Source organism: Pelophylax lessonae, assembly GCF_965119305.1.
Source record: "Pelophylax lessonae genome assembly, chromosome: 12".
Taxonomy (NCBI): Eukaryota; Metazoa; Chordata; class Amphibia; order Anura; family Ranidae; genus Pelophylax; species Pelophylax lessonae.
In genome coordinates, this window is record NC_138779.1 from 131,532,977 (window position 1) to 131,550,868 (window position 17,892).

The following is a 17,892-nucleotide window of genomic DNA, read 5'->3' on the forward strand; positions in this document are numbered from 1 at the left end:
TCATAGGACAAAACTATTCAATGCAAATTAGATGTGTTTAGTCATTTAAATATCCTCATAATTGTCAAGTCATTGCCCGTAAGCAGTGTTGTCAGCCCAGTGTGTGTTTTTTTTTCACTGCCAGACTTAATACAGCCCCTTGGAGGGGAGGGGAGATGGAGGTGTTCTGTAGTTCAACAGGTGGGAGTTCATGCAGGACTGAAAACGATGCTTGGGGGTTTGTGTGATAAGAATGTTGTCGGATTACTACAGGGAGTTAGGAGAACACTGGATTTCTGACAGGGACAACTGGTATTTTTCTGTACTTTCAGCAATTTTAAAGAGCGAAAACATTTGGAAATTTTTAGATGTACACTGCATACATATTTATTTTATTTTATTTTTTACAAGAATACTTCTTGGTTTTGGTCATCTTAAAAAATCTCTAGACACAGATCAGGTAATTGTGCAAAACATTTAACCTCTGTTCCCCCAAGCCAAGGATCTTCAGTTTAATTTTTTTTTTTTTTTTGTTAAACTGGCTACATTAGTAAAGAGCGGGCATCTAATTGCAAAAGGTTTTACAAGTGCCAGATGAAGAGTACGAAGCGCGCTGAACAGTGCAGATATATTGTCCTTTAACTGCATGACCTCCGGAAGATCTACCCTCATTCATGACGAGGCCATTTTTTTGTGATACGGCACTTTCCAAATACAGCTTTCTTTTGGTGGTATTTGACCGACCAATTTTGGAAAAACAAAACAATATTTTTTACTGCTATAAAACCTACCCAATCATAAAAATGTAAAAAATACAATTTCTTCATAAATTTAGGCCAATATGTAAGTTTTTTTTTTTGTTTTGTTTTGTTTTGTTTTTTATACTCATAATGGCGGCGATCAGCGACTTATAGCAGTAGTGCAGTATTGCAGCAGACAATCAGACACTGACACTTTTGACACTTTGTGGGAACCAGTGATGCTAATACAGTGATCAGTGTGAAAAATATGCACTATCACTGTACTAATGACACTGGCTGGGAAGGGGTTAAACATCTAGGGTAATCAAAGGGTTAACTGTGTGCCTAACCAGCACTGTATGTGCTGCTTTCACTAGGGGGAAGTGATGGATTGTAGTCTTTGCTTTGCAGGAACACCATCCCTTTTCCCCTTCTCAGAATGGAGATCTGCCTTGTTTACATAAGCAGATCCCTGTTCTGTGTGGCTTATCGACGATCAGCGGGTCCCGGAGGACATTGAGTGCCCAGCACCCGCAGATAAGCTTCTGCTGTGAATAATCCCAGCAGAAGTGGCACGGGCACCCCCTGCTGGTGCAAGTGCAGGATCACGTATATATACGTGATCCTGCACTGACACCCACATGTCAGTGGTGAAGCCGAGTGTCTGACAAGCGAAGCAGATATGTCTGCTTAGACTGATAAGGGCTCTCCTGACAAAGTTCTCTGCCAGGAAACCTCCAAGTAAATGATGTATTGAAGACTTAAAATCGCTGCATGAGGTTCACATATCCATTTTTAGAGGAGAGATTGAGGGAGTACCTGAGGGCACCCATCCCGATCCAGATAAGGCGAGGCATACCATCATCCCCCCCGCCTTACACAACGTTAAGAAGGAGAGGAGTTCAATGTTCATATAGAGCAAGAGGCGCACTATCTGAGAGTTTGAGGTGAGCATTTAGCACACCCATAGGGGATGAGCACTAAGAAGCACCCCATAGATCACATGGTGTAAAGGTGGAAGAAATAAGATTGAGACACCTGGAAGAGGAAGATCACCGCTTTATGATTCTCCTGTTTTGGGACACTTGAGCACCTTTAATAGATTGGAGCACTTTATTTCATGTTGTGCAATACACAGAAATACTTGCCTGTTTATATTATTGCACTGAACACTTTATTGGCACATTTATTAATTAATACGTCTTTTAGACATTTGTCATTAACACAGAAAACACCATAAGCACCTTATGTAATTGAATGAATATTTATTTTGCACTTTATATTTATAGATTTATTTCTGATAATTGAGCATTTTTTAAGATTCATTGGTACATTGCAGTTGTATATTTATATATTCTTGTACTCATAGAGAAGACACTACACACGATTTATTTAACCTTATTACTGTGCATATTTATTTATTAGTTTATTTATAAATATAAAGGAGATAACCGCGCTAAGGCCCCGTTCACACTGGGGCGATCCGACTTCCAGGGGCGACCTCCGAGGTCGCAGTGCCAGCAGCGCGCCGCGACCTCGGAGCGGCCGGCACGGACTTCATAACATTGAAGTCTATGACGGTCGCTCCGGGTCGCCCCAAAGAAGCTCCGGGCCCTTTTTTCTAAGTCGGAGCGACTTGTGTCGCTCCTATTAGAACGGGTCCGCAGCTTCCCTATGGAAGGCGACCTACGGTGACCTGTGAGGCGACCAGGTCGCCTCACAGGTCGCCCCAGTGTGAACGGGGACTAATACAATAATGGAAAGCTGCAGCTTCAGGTGAGACAGCACCTAAAACAAGACAAATAGGAAAAAAAGCCAAGCTAATGACTCAAAACAAGATACTAAAAATGATAGTCTCTAAAAGAACAAATTACAAATAGGTACCCAAGGTGAAACAAATAGGTACCCAAGGTGAAATCATTAACACATGTAGCTTACACATGTACATAAGGTATACCATCAGCTTAGCAAAATAAGTTCATACATAAACAAAGATAATGCAATACAATTGAGTTGTTGCAATGAAAATATATGTCATATAGGTCAAAGACCATAAAGTTCTTAAATTCATATGAGATCGATAAAGTCCCAGAAAGGAATGACCAAAATGGTGAAGAAAGGAAATCCAATGGGTTAACACCTCAGTGCTGCACACAGGTAACACACTTATCTCCTTGCCAGATGCAAAAAGTGATTGAGCATACAATGATATTCCACACAGCGCCCCTCAGGCAAGATCACAGCAGCCAGAGCCTCCAGATAGCCAGAATGATGATGCTACCAATAGCGGTCACAGGGTAGAACTCAGTGCATGTGCAAGAAAAAGGGACTGGATAGTGTGATACCGTTCAGACTCTTTATTCCATAAACATTAAAAACATACTCACATTTTGGAGAAAGAAAAAACACTTGTCAAACATATAAAAGCCGGCCGGCTCTCGTATAGCCCGTTCCTCCGGGCAGCGTAGTGACGTCAGCACGCCGTACCCTGACGTCACTACGCTGCCCGGAGGAACGGGCTACGTACGTTTTGTCTGACGGGGCGTCCCCAAGGGGCAACAGAGCTGAGCTGGTGGCTGTTCGCTATCCCATGTGATGTCATATACCTGACCTACTTCAAGGTGTCCCAGACTGCCAATATATGAAAATAGGACGCACAGGAGTGTTCAATAAAAAGAACCGCATTTTTTTTTTTTTTTTAACTGATGTGACTTACACATCTTTTTAAATACTTGCTCTCCAGTTTAAAAAAAATAAAAGGAAATGTATATTCGAACATTGAGCAAACAATGTAATCATTCTGCCTTTATTTTTTCTTCTCTTTGGTTGAGATAAGACAATCATATTGGAAATATTTGGTTTTCAATAAGCTGGCCATCTCAAAGACTTGGCACACATTACTAAGCTTATTTACATTAGGCAGGCTTATCTCTTTCAGGTGTATGCAACATTTAAATGACTGCACTTTTTATTTAAATATGGCAAAAGTAGATGCAGTATTTCTAGTATTCTGACCCTAGGTTTGTGTGTTGCATATATTAATTATGCTTAGGGAATTTATCATGAAAGCCGATGTCTTATTATGACTGTGTTAAATCGGCAGTCTGCATGTACATGATGCATTCCATTCCTTTTAAAAGATAATATGTGCTCACAAAAAAAACAAACCTAGATGGCTGCCCCCCGCCAGCTCTACACCAAAAACTTCTAACTCCTCAGTTCTCAGTCTTCAGTAAGTAAAGCAGCCTGCTGAGAGGCTGAGCCAGATGCCTATCTGGCATCTTGGTGGATTCCAACAATATTGTCAAGATCCCTACAGAGTCTGGACCAGATCTGTGATGTCAGCCGACAGCGGGCTTTAGCCCATTGTCGGGTGAATCTGGGACCGAGTGGTGCAGAACTAAATGCACTCCTGTGATCCGCAAGAGAAGTATGGCCAAACATTTTTTTAACCACTTGCCGACTGCCACACAACTATTTACTACGGCAGTCGGGCTCTCCTGGGCAAACCGACGTAGGGCTACATCGCTCGCCCAGGAGCATCTAGGGGGCGAGTGCGAGCCGCCGGAGGCTCGCTCCCGCATCCGCTCGTTCCTGCCCGAGTGACCGGCGGCTCCGATGTCCGCCGGTCACTCGCGATCTCCCGCTGGAGAGGGAGAAAAGCAGGCGGCTGATGTAAACAAAGCCGCCTGTCATTCTACCTGATGAAACTTCAGAGACTACACGATCCTGCTATGTAGGATCGTATGTCTCTGCTACATCACAAGCCACGCCCCTTTACAGTTAGAATCGTGCCACTAGGGACACACTTAACCCCTTGATCACTAAAGTTAACCCCTTCCCTGCCAGTGTAATTTTTACAGAGCATATGTATAGCACTGATTACTGTAGTAATGTCACTGGTACCCCCAAAAGTGTCAAAAATGTTAGTTAGGGGTCCGATCTGTTTGCCGCAATGTCACAGTCCCGCAAATAAAATCGCAGATTGCCGCCATTACTAGTTTAAAAAAAAAATCAAAACTACATAAATCTTTCCCTTAGTTAGTAAACGCAATAACTTTTGCGCAAACTGATCAAAATACGCTTATTGCAATATTTTTTGTTAAAAAAAAAAATGTAGCAGAAAATTGGCCCAAAATGTTAAAAAAAATATAGATTTTTACATTTTTGGGGGGAATTTCATATAAAAAAAAAATGTGAAAAATATATTTTTTCAAAATGTACGCTCTTTTTTTTGTTTATAGCGCAAAAAATAAAAATCGCACAGGTGATCAAATACCACCAAAAGAAAGCTCTGTTCGTAGGGAGGTCAATTTAATTTGAGTACAGCGTCGCATGACCACGCAATTATCCGTTAAAGTCACACAGTGCCGAATCGCAAAATAGGCCCTGGTCTTTGAGCAGGAAAATCCTCCGGGGCTTATTAATACCAATTCCCTACTGGTGTTGGTTAGGACCCCTTTTACTACCAGATTCTCCTGAGACCCCTATTCAGTAAACCCTTTTATCGAGAAAATTGGAGGAAAAATACTGCTTTCGCATTGATCAGCCGATAATCTATTAGTTAGTACACAGCTTTCGAGAGCTAATCACGACAGTTCATGTGAAATTATCTGAAGGGACAAGCACGAAAACCATTTTCTCGTAAGATAACAGAACAAACAATTTTCATTTAATCAGCACAGTATTTGTCCATAATAAATTGGGTGAACAAGACCGAGCATGCTCGGAAACAAAAGAATACATTCCAATACAATACATTACATCATCACGGGAAGTTGTAATCGGTCTTACACAAGTATTTTCCTAACTCTAGTCACCTATTCATTTTTGATATGCGACTAGCATGCATAAAAAAAATAAAAAATGATAATTTGTCCGATTTACTCAACATTTGTACCAAGCTTTATAGAGACCATCAAGATCTGTTCTACTGAGGACTTCTATGCGGCTGTACACTAATTCAACCTAAAGCAATATAAAACATTTTCTGCAAGTTTACAAACTTTAAATCCATTTTTTTTTTTTTTTGTTTTTTTGTTTTTTCTTAAAATGAAACTATGGACACAATTAAAAATGCATATTAAATGCAATCTCTCAATGGCATTAACAAAGCAGTTTCTTTTTTTTGTCCTGCATGTAACCTAATTACCCATTGATCTGCCAGTAAGTTCATTATCTTTCAAATTCCCTCAATAAGGTGACAGCCCTGTTGTCCTCTCATTGACAAAGTAGTCTTAGATACAGTTTTAAGAGAACTTTTAAAGTAGAATTAGACCCTGAGCATCCTTTAGCTTAACACATTAAGCACAATAAAATAGACATTTCCCAGTAAACCATTTGTTAAAATTCTTGCCCCAGTACTTGCAGTTTACAACCTTAAATGTTGCTGGCTCCTGTTTTCTGTGCTGTTTCCCTCAACTGCCAGTCTTCACATTAAAGGGTTAACGGTGGACAGTGGACCTTGCTTCCAGTCTGGGCCAATTCTGACATTCCTCTCCTACATGTAAAAGCCTTAATTTTTGTTAGTTAACTACTTGTAACCCCCAAATATTCTATACATTTTTAAGCAGGGGCCCTAGAGAATAAAATGGTGGGTGTTGCTAATTTTTTATGTCACACAATATATGCACAGCATTTTTCAAAGTTTTTTTTTTTTTTTTTTTTTTTTTTTTGGAAAAAATACACTTTAATGTTAATGACAAAAACACCATATAATATGCAATTGCTTGGTAATGTAATATATAAAAGATGTTACATCGAGTAAATAGATAGCATCATGTATGCCCATGGAACAAAGCCACTTTACAGGTTCCCAGTTTACAGTTACGCAAGAGGTCTGGTGCTAAAATTATTGCCTTCCTTCTGACGGTCGCAGCGATACCGCACATGTGGTCAGTTTACATATGCATGTGGGACCGACATGCGCATGACCATGGGGAAACTGGGATGCTTGAAAACATTTTTTACTATTGTATTATTTATCTTATTTAAAGGGATAAAAATTACACTATTTTTATTTATTTTTTTAATTACTTTTATTGCTATCACAAGAGATGGAACAACATCCCTTTTCAATAGCATGGACCATAACCGGTCCTTTTTATGGTGAAATCTGGGGTCTATTATCAGATCTCTCCTCCACCCTTCAGTGCCAGTTCACAATATAGCGTGTGCGGCAATCGCATGTAATATCGGAGCGCACTGCTCCTTCATTACATGCGATCGGATGTGCAGTGTGAATTCAGCCATACACTTTGTATGGCTGAATTCGCACTGCACCCGCACAAAAGTTGCACATGACCCTTTTTTCCAGCCACATCAGGATCGGATCGCACAGTGGTTCACACTTGTGCGATCCGATCCTGTGCGAACTGTCAGATCGCACTGCGATATGCGATCAAACTGGGGGTGTCGTTAAGATTTCATTGACACCCCCTGCGTATCGCATATGGCAGTGTGAACTGCCAGATGTGCGTTTGCGATGCGGGAAAAGGCTGCGAATTTGCAGCCTTCCCGCATCGCACAAGTGTGACCCGACACTAAAAGCATCTGATCAAACCAAGATTGGGTTGATCAGATGCTTTCACAAGCCAATATTGGCTTGTTTACTTGAGACTGAAACCAGAAGTGATGAAATCCTTGTTGCTTCCATCTTCAGATGTCACACTATAGGAGGAACAACATTCGTTCTTCTCACTGTGTCCCAGGAAGCAGATGCCGCTGGTCACATCTCCGGATCCCTGATTGGACAGGATGGCAGCAGGATGGGTGGGCACCCCATTCCACCATCTTTTAATCCAATGGCTGTACAGCCGCTTAGATATACTTTTACATTAAAGGGAATCACCAGCACTAAAAAAAAAAATTCTCGGATGCAAGAAAAGCGCCGCTAAGTGCTGTAGTTTGAAAGGGAATCACCAGCACTAAAAAAAAAAAATTCTCAGACGCAAGAAGAGCGCCTCTAAGTGCAGTCGTTTTAATAGGTGAACAATAGCACACTCACATTGGTAAAAATAGAAGCTCATCATTTTTGCCAATGTGAGTGTGCTATTGTTCACCTTTTATCTATTAAAACTACTGCACTTAGAGGCACTTTTCTTGTGTCCTTTTTATCCCGATTTACAGAGTTGAGTTCACTTTATTGAAGAGCCTTGCCCTTTATTGCAAATCCTCCATCAGTCCACCTGAATCCCATTCACTTATGGATCTTATTCGCTTATGGACGAATTCCCATTCTGTCTATATACCTGGAGCGCCAACACCTGCCTGTGTCTTTTTCCTAAAAAAATAATTGGCTATGACAGGATCATTAAAGTATAACTAAAAGCAAAACTTTTTTTTTTTTTTTTTTTTTTTATGGTTCAAATGCAGAGGGATTAGAATGCTTGTGAGATTTAACTGTGGTCTATGTCCCCATTAGGGAAATTCACCATCTCGATTTGTCCTGTTTACCACTAACCTTGAAATTCACTTTCAAAAAAGTAAAAGAAAACCTCAAATTTTGGGTTGTTCCTAGGAAAGCAATAGGGGAGAGATCTTCCAATGGGGACACTAGTTCTGGTGACCTGGGGATTCCCAAGGAATTCCCTTAAGCTGGTCATACATTCTACAATGTTCTTCGATTTCCTTTAGAATTACCTTCAGCTATATAGTGCAAGGGCCTGCCTGATTGCATAGAAATTGAAAGTGTTTAGGTTTAACCTCATATTATATGGTTTTGATTAATCTAAAGAAAAATAGTTAGAAAAAACTGTTTAATGTATGGCCAGCTTTAATTTGCAGGGATTTCCTCTCACTTCCTGTTTTGGCTATGGGACATAAAAATAGGGGTTATAACCCTATCATCATGCACTATCCAAAATGAAAAAGAAAACAAATGTTGCCTATAATTCTATTTTAGGCAATAAATCTAATCCAGTGGAGAAAAACAAAATCTGCTGTGTTAATGTTATTGAAAGACTCCATCATAAATCTTTTACTGTTTTATCCACCTTTCTCAGTATTTTTCAGTCATTACACGTTGCTTTTTCAGGTGCCACTGAAGCCACAGGAAATATAAGACAGCCAGCAAGAATATCACAACCTGCTGCCAACCCTGCAGGAACTACTAATGCTACAACTCCGGGACCCACCCGTGTCACTCCAGGACCCACTCGTGTCACTCCAGGACCCACTCGTGTCCCTCCAGGTCCTGCCAGTGTCCCAGCTGCTGTTAACAGACCTCCTGCCCCTAGGCCCGGTGGTCCTCCTAGAAATCCTGGTCCTGTTCGAGGTCCTCCTGGTCCTGTTCGCGGTCCTCCTGGTCCTGTTCGAGGTCCTCCAAGACCTGGGGCTAGACCACCTCATGTACTTTACAAGCCTGCAAAAATATCAACTCTCAGAAGATACTGTGTTCCTCTTACAACAGCTGCTCTGGTGGTGGCTTCACTTGTGGTCATAGCTATACTGAGTAAGTGCAGAAATACATCTTGCATCTATACATCGTATAGGCGGCATTCTAATATGTAACTGCCACAAATGTTTCCTATTTTAGTGTAGCTGCTTTTCTAATATCTGTGATATAACATTGTGTTTAATGTAATTTATAGCTTGTAAATTTTTTTTTTTTTGCGGGCAATATATAGCTTAAACTAACAATTGGCCAAAATTTGAGCCTTCAATGGCTCTTTAAGGACCACTTGTCTTGACGAACTTTGAAAAATCAAAGTAGCTAAGTATAAAATTGTTGGCTGAACAATGATTGCAACCAAATGGATGCATTCATTGTCTGGGTACTTGGATAGCTGTATACCTGTTTAGCATGGATGGGGGAATCGAGCTGTATACCTGTTTAGCATGGATGGGGGAATCGAGCTGTATACCTGTTTAGCATGGATGGGGGAATTGAGTTATATCTTTCTTTCAGCCCACGGGCCTGAAGAAGGAAAATAAAAATCTAAATCTATTGGGCATTTATGGCTGGCCTTAGTCTTGGATGGACCGAGTAAAAGTGAGTATCTTTGTAGGGTTTTTAACTGCTGTCCAGAGCTTCATTGGAGAAATTGACCTTTCAAAACATTTTTTAAAAAACTTTAAATATTTTTTAAAACAGCGGAAATCTCTGATCTCAGCAAATGCAGCCTATGCAAGGCTGCTTTTCACCTCCCTGGCAGGAAAAAAGGGTGTAGGGTGATCTGTCAATCTGCTGGGGCAAAACACTTTCTCTTCCCTCACCTCCATGACTGCAGAACCTTCACTCGCTGCATGCAGATCTGTCAGTGTGCAGACTTCTCCTCACATCAGAGCTGCTTCATCCCGCACTCACTAAGACAGGAAGACCGGGGATGAAGATTTAGTTGAAATGATAGCCTGCACACATTGTGTACCCATTGGCTGAGGAGGCAGTGGCACCGCCCCCAGCTGCCTTCTCAGCCAATGGGTAGCTGAAGCTGTAGCATAAGTCCCAGCCTCCTGACATCACACTGGACTTCCTGAGTCCTGGCATGTTATTTTACAATTCAGGCAGGTTGCAATCACATGTATTGTATTCTATTATGGGTTGATCTGTATTCCCTGTCACTGCCAGGCCATCCTCCCCTCCCTACCAGCGACTGGTGTGTCGCAATGCGGCACCCACAGCTGAAAGGCTACATTTGGCTAGCTGTTGTAATATTGATGGATACTGAGGGATTGGCATTTGGACCCCCTAACCCCCCCTTACCTACACCCCTGTGGCAGAGTAGGCAAACCAGTGGCTGTGGCTGCGCCTAGGTGGCAGTGCCCCCCAGGCATCTGGCTATTTCATCTAGCGGTAGCACCGGCCCTGCCTGTCTCTGTTGTGGATTTCCCTCACTTCCTCCCTGGTGAAACTCTGGTCAGCAGGATAGGAAGTATAGGTCAATTTCTCGAACAGAGCACCGGATAGCAGTAAATATCTGACAGGAGATCCAATTCTTCCCTGCTAAAACACTTAATGTACACTTTAAAGCAACCCTGTCAGGCAGGAAAAAAGATCAAGATAGATGGGAATGGCGAAGACACTGACCAAGAGTGGTAAGAAGTTAGCAATTTTATTTCTGCATGTGACCACACTGGGGAAATCGTACTTCACTTTCTGTACCTAATGTTACCTTTACAAAAAGTGTGGGGTGTGGTTGTCACCATGATAGGAAGGCATGAATGACCATAAAAACATTCTCAAAGTTCTCCCTTTTTATTTCAGTCTCCTAAAATTTGTTTTTATCTTGGTCTCTGCTGGCGAGATTTCCCACCACTTCCTATCCTAACCGGAAGGTTGGAGAAATCTCCCCAGTAGTGACAAGGACAACAAAAAAAGCAACTGATGCTCAGTCTAACCCCTTAAAAAAAAAAAAAAAACTTGGAGTGCAGCTTGATTTTAAAAATATCACGCCTTTTTCAATGTTGCTCAAATACACACAAAAATTATTTTTTTTAATAAAATGACATTGTTATTTTCATATTTTCTTTCAGTTAAAGTGGTGCTTGATAATTACTACTTCTTCTGCCTTAAGTCCTTTAAATTTATTCCTTTGGACAAATGGTGTGATGGCCGCGCGGACTGTTCTAATGGCGAAGATGAATTGCGATGTGTGCAGCGAGTAGACTTTAGCAACACCTCCATTGGTGAGTATTACTTTCTATGATTGGTGGAAGTAAAATGTGCACATAAATCATGAGCAATGAGCACTTCAAAATGTATACCTTGGAAGTCAAAACTGAAACGGATTTGACAAGGTAATTACAGTTTTAAATCGGTGAGTTACATGGTGCAATATTTTGTTAACAATGGATGATTCTGTATTGCAACACAACATATTCTCTCCTCTTGTTTTACAGTCAGAATTACAGATGTTGGCTCCATCTTACAAATCTTGACACCCTCAGGAACTTGGAGCTATATATGCAGTGATGGTTTTGATGCAAACACTGCAAAATCAGTATGTGCAGAGATTGGATTTTCAAGGTATTTTTGGTTAACATTTTTTTTTTTTTTTAGAATGAGGAATTAACCTGATAAGCAAATCTTTCAAATATGAACCAACATAGAGTTGAAAAGGTTTATTTTTAATGGATTTTGTGCATCCTAACCCAAGTAATCAGTAGTTAAAAAGCAATGTGTTTCTAAACTGTGAAATAAATGGGCAGGGTTGTGAATTAGATAGAAAAGTAGGGTAATGGCGCTGCCTAAAATGGGAGTGTTAGAAAATATAAATATAATATAAAATAAAAAATCAGTGATGAGATACAGTATATATCGGTGATAACCTTATAAAGTGACTGGTGCAAATAAATAGATTATATATCAAAAAGCAAATTGTAATAGTGCATGCTTAAAAGTGCATACCAAATAAAGTGCTAACGTGCACGTGAAGAGCTCCCAACTATATCATACACTGTGATATAGGTGCTATAAAGTGTTAATTAGATATAAAATAACAATTAAAATAACAATTATATGCAGCGGATATATACATAGACAGTCCAATGTTGTAAAGCCTCTTAGGTCACATGCAGTGACTAAATGCAGTGTGAAGGATATCCACAAACAAATAGGTGAATAATAAGGTGACAACGCTCTACCAATGACTTTAAGGAGTGACCCCGTGCTGGGCGGTGAGGTGCTGGGTGATCCTTTCTGGTAAAAAAACTCACTCACCAGAAACACCCACCCCACACAGGGGTATAAGGCGGGTGTATAAAGATATCCAGAGATCAGAGATCTCAGTATCTCCCCTACTCCTGGATCGGTACGTCCTGGAAGTGGTCTCGGAGATCCTATGTGGAGGTATCCCTGGGTTGTGAATTCCTTGCTACTTATTTGAAATGAGAGAGATGGAGTTTCCAGAACGCAAGACATTCAGAAAAAAAGTTAGGTGCCCTGGTGCACAGCTGTGATTACAGTTCCTTATTTCCTTTTTACGTTTTAGAATTAGATAAAATATCCTCTAGGCTTTCAAAATGAAACATCCAAACAGCTTCCCGGATGTCTATATACTATATTTATATACTCTGAGTTTATTGCTAAAATTACTCTGAATTGAAGATGTAGCTGGATGTAGTAAGAGGTCTACTGCTGCCTTCTGACTGCAGGTGTTCTGTCAGATTAACAAACCTGGTATCAGTGGAACGCATGCGCAGCTGGCGGAATGTCCCTTCCGTTAGCTAATCTGACTTGTTAGCAATTACAGTGTTCTGTCAGAATAGCAAACTGTCACATTTGCTTTGTTCTGTCAGAATAGCAAACTGTCACATTTGCTTGTGTCCTCAACCAAACTCTCAAAGCATCAAATGGCTGGTATCCTAACTGATCACATGTGCAGCACCATGGATGTTGCAGTTTAAACAGAAGCAGCGTCCTTGTCTGTAAAGGAGGGGAGGGTTGAATTCTGCCTTAACCTCCCTGGCGGTATTCCCGAGTGTGGCTCGGGGTTAACTTTCAGTATCAAAAGCGGTAACCCCGAGCCACACTCGGGGTTACCCCAGAATGTTACTCGCCTTCCCTGCGATTCCCCCGCCATCCTCACCGGCATCCTCACACTCTCTACCCGCTCTGTGCATGGCCGATTGCCGGCACTTGCCTTCCGGTTCCCTTCCCTGCGAGCGTTGCGACGCAGGGGGGTGGAACCAGCGGCAATTTCAAAAATATAAATACACTAAATGACATGATACAAAGCTGTGATGATAACGGATTACACTGTATCATGCCATTTCACCACAGGATTGCACCTGGTGACTTTTCCAGTGCCCTGCCTGTGCTTTTTCAGTGCTTTGTGCCTGGAAATTTTTGAACGACATGGCGTCCAAAAAGCGTTTTTTTGCGCAAAAGCGCTTTTAGATGAACTGGAAAACGGCAACAGCGAAACGGAGTTACTTGAAGAACTGAGCGATAGCGATTCGTGGGAAAATTCGTCATCCGGTACGGAAAGTGACGACAGCGGCGATTCTATGTCTCTTCCTGGCACATAGCTTGTGGAATTTGGGAAGTATATCAAATGATTCTTCAGAATTTCCAACAGAGCTATGTGCCAGAAAGAGACATCAGAATCGTCGCTGCTGTCCCTTTCCGTACCTGATGACGAATTTTCCCACAAATCGCTATCACTCAGTTCTTCAAGTAACTTAGTTTCGCTGTTGCTGTATTCCAGTTCGTGTAAAAGCTTTTGCGGAAAAAGAATGCTTTTTGGATGCCATGGTCGTTCTCAATTTTCCAGGCACAAAGCACTGGAAAAGTCACCAGGTGCAATCCTGTGGTGAAATGTCATGATACAGTGTAATCTGTTAGGATCACAGCTTTGTATCATGTCATTTGTGTATTTACATTCTTTAAATTGCCGCCGGTTCCACCCCCCTGCGTCGCAACGCTCGCAGGGAAGGGAACCGGAAGACAGGTGCCGGCATCGGCCGAGCACACAGCGGGAGGACAGTGGGGGATCGCAGGGGAAGGTGAGTTTTAAAATGTAAAACAATATATTTCCATGCAAAATGTACCGCTTTTAGCACAGAAATCTGGACATAATCATACAGCCAGGGAGGTTAAGGCAGTCAGCAGATCAGCCACTACAAATTCAGCAGTGCCTAAAAATGGGAGAGCAACAAATCCTGTGCAGAGCAGTGTAAGACAATGTATTACTAGATTTTATACAGTTAAGGCACGTATTTTTATTGTTTATATACACTGCTCAAAAACACAAGGAACACTTTTTATTTAGAGTAAAGCATCAAGTCAATTTAACTCCTGGAATATTGCTCTGGCCAGTTAAGTAGCAGAGGGGTTGTTAATCAGTTTCAGCTGCTTTGGTGTTAATAAAATGAACAGGTGGACTGGATGGGCAACAATGAGACAACCTCCAAAACAGGAATGGTTTGAGGCTCGGTTCACATTTATGCGATGCGGGAAGGCTGCGAATTCGCAGCCTGTTCCCGCATCGCACACGCACCCCCGGCAGTTCACACTGCCATATGCGATCCGCTGGGGGTGTCAATGTAATCTTAACGACACCCCCAGTTTGATCGCATATCGCAGTGCGATCGTGCAGTTCGCACAGGAGCGGATCGCACAAGTGTGAACCGCTGTGCGATCCGATCCTGATGCGGCTGCAAAAATGCCTCCTGTGCGTGTTTGCTCCGGGTGCGATGCGAATTTAGCCATACAAACTGTATGGCTAAACTCGCACCGCACAGCTGATCGCATGTAGGCCTCAGACCTTTTTTCCCTACTCCTCTTTTTCTAGCTGTTTTTCACTACTTTTGCATTTGGCTAGGGTCAGTGTTGCTACTGGTAGCACGAGACGATACCTGGACCCTATAAAGGTTGCACAGGTAGTCCAACTCCTCCTAGGATGGCACATCAATACGTGCCATTGCCAGAAGGCTTGCTGTGTCTCCCAGAACAGTCTCAAGAGCATGGAGGAGATTCCAGGAGACAGGCAGTTACTCTAGGAGAGCTGGACAGGGCAGTGGAAAGTCCTTAACCCATCAGCAGGACCAGTACCTGCTCCTTTGTGCAAAGAAGAATAGGATGAGCACTGCCAGAGCCCAACAAAATGACCTCCAGTAGGCCATATGAATGTCTGACTAAACAGAAATCAATCAGAAACGGACTTCGTGGGGGTTCACCCTGTGCACATGTGACAGGGTCACACATGCCTGTGCCATCGTTCAGCATAACCAGTTTGGTGGTGGGCCAATGATGGTCTGGGGAGGCATATCCATAGCGGGACGCACAGACCTCTATAGGTTAGACAATGGCACCCTGACTGCCATTAGGTATTGGAATGAAAACCTTGGACCCATTGTCAGACCCTATGCTGGTCCATGCCTGGCCTCATGTGTCGAGAGTATGCAGCCAGTTCCTGGAGGAAGAGGAATTGATAACCATTGAATGGCCCCCACGCTCACCTGACCTAAATCCAATAGAACACCTCTGGGACATTATGTTTCAGTCCATCCGACGCCGCCAGGTTGCACTTAAGTCTGTTCAGGAGCTCAGTGATGCCCTGGTCCAGATCTGAGAGGAAATACCCCAGGACACCATCCTTCGCCTCATTAGGAGAATGCCCAGCCATTGTCAGGCATGCATACAAGCAAGTGGGGGCCATATAAATTACTGAGTATCTTTTTTTTTTTTTTTTTTTTTTTTTGCGTTGCTGCAATGAAATTTCAGTAAAATGGATTTGCTTGCTGCATCATTATTTAAATTTTTGATTTTCAGGGTGTCTTTGAATTCAGCCCTCTGTAGGTTGATAATTTTCATTTCCATCAAACAATGTGGAATCCTTTGTTCCGAACACATTACCCAGTCCATATTAGTATAGATATCCAGCATGATCTTTTTTCCCCATTATGATCTGATGTGTTTTTTTCTTTCTTTTTTTTTGAGCAGTGGATATCTGAAGTGATCTAGCAATAGCAGATCTAGATTTTGTGTTGAACCTGCATTGATCAATGCTGCTCGATCGACATGGTGTAAATGAGCCATTTAGGGTGGCATTAACACATTAATAATAATAATAATATAGAATTCGTCGATCCAGGGACATCCATCCATCCACACTGAGCTTGCTTTTCCCCGAAGGGGAACAGCACACTTTGACTTCCTGGTAAAACAGGAGTTAAAGATGGAGGTGAGGTGTTGAATACCGCTGGTGGATTTCTTTTAGCACCCATTATTTTGACGGTCACACACAGAAGTTGTAAGATTATTTGTTTGTTTGGGACGGATCGATTGTTATTGTTTTTTGGACTTTTTTTTTATGCCAGTCGATTTTCTGATGACACATTGTGTATAATATATATGTATATACATATATATGTATGTATGTATGTATATACATATGTATGTATGTATATACATATATATGTATGTATGTGTATATGTGTGTATATATAATATATATATATATATATATATATATATATATATATATATATATATATATATGTGTGTGTGTATATGTATATGTGTGTGTGTGTATATATATATATATATATATATATATATATATATATATATATATATATATATAATGTGTGTGTATATGTATATATAGTGCCTTGCGAAAGTATTCGGCCCCCTTGAACTTTTCGACCTTTTTGCCACATTTCAGGCTTCAAACATAAAGATATAAAACTGTCATTTTTTGTGAAGAATCAACAAGTGGGACACAATCAGGAAGTGGAACGAAATTTATTGGATATTTCAAACTTTTTTTAACAAATAAAAAATTGAAAAATTGGGCGTGCAAAATTATTCAGCCCCCTTAAGTTAATACTTTGTAGCGCCTCCTTTTGCTGTGATTACAGCTGTAAGTCGCTTGCGGTATGTCTCTATCAGTTTTGCACATCGAGAGACTGTAATTTTTGCCCATTCCTCCTTGCAAAACAGCTCAAGCTCAGTGAGGTTGGATGGAGAGCGTTTGTGAACAGCAGTTTTCAGTTCTTTCCACAGATTCTCGATTGGATTCAGGTCTGGACTTTGACTTGGCCATTCTAACACCTGGATATGTTTGTTTGTGAACCATTCCATTGTAGATTTTGCTTTATGTTTTGGATCATTGTCTTGTTGGAAGACAAATCTCCGTCCCAGTCTCAGGTCTTTTGCAGACTCCATCAGGTTTTCTTCCAGAATGGTCCTGTATTTGGCTCCATCCATCTTCCTATCAATTTTAACCATCTTTCCTGTCCCTGCTGAAAAAAAGCAGGTCCAAACCATGATGCTTTGACAGTGGGGATGGTGTGTTCAGGCTGATGAGCTGTGTTGCTTTTATGCCATACATAACGTTTTGCATTGTTGCCAAAAAGTTTGATTTTGGTTTCATCTGACCAGAGCACCTTCTTCCACATGTTTGGTGTGTCTCCCAGGTGGCTTGTGGCAAACTTTAAGCGACACTTTTTATGGATATCTTTAAAAAATGGCTTTCTTCTTGCCACTCTTCCATAAAGGCCAGATCTGCGCAGTATACGACTGATTGTTGTCCTATGGACAGAGTCTCCCACCTCAGCTGTAGATCTCTGCAGTTCATCCAGAGTGATCATGGGCCTCTTGGCTGCATCTCTGATCAGTCTTCTCCTTGTATGAGCTGAAGGTTTAGAGGGAAGGCCAGGTCTTCGTAGATTTGCAGTGGTCTGATATTCCTTTCATTTCAATATTATTGTGCATTATAGGTGCATT

At 41.4% G+C, this 17,892-nt stretch overlaps 1 protein-coding gene across 2 annotated transcripts in view; it reads left to right on the forward strand.

Moving 5' to 3' along the window:
• The window catches only part of LOC309568718 (transmembrane protease serine 4-like), an 89,922-nt gene that overhangs the window by 40,011 nt on the left and 32,019 nt on the right, over positions 1–17,892 (forward strand). Inside the window, exons 3-6 of one of the 2 annotated variants that reach the window (XM_082274464.1) lie at positions 8,755–8,994; positions 9,037–9,171; positions 11,193–11,345; positions 11,559–11,685. In XM_082274464.1, the coding sequence (XP_082130590.1) occupies positions 8,755–8,994; positions 9,037–9,171; positions 11,193–11,345; positions 11,559–11,685 (655 nt within the window). Of the gene's footprint in view, positions 1–8,754; positions 9,172–11,192; positions 11,346–11,558; positions 11,686–17,892 lie in introns of both variants that reach the window. The other variant, XM_082274463.1, reaches the window with a different exon arrangement.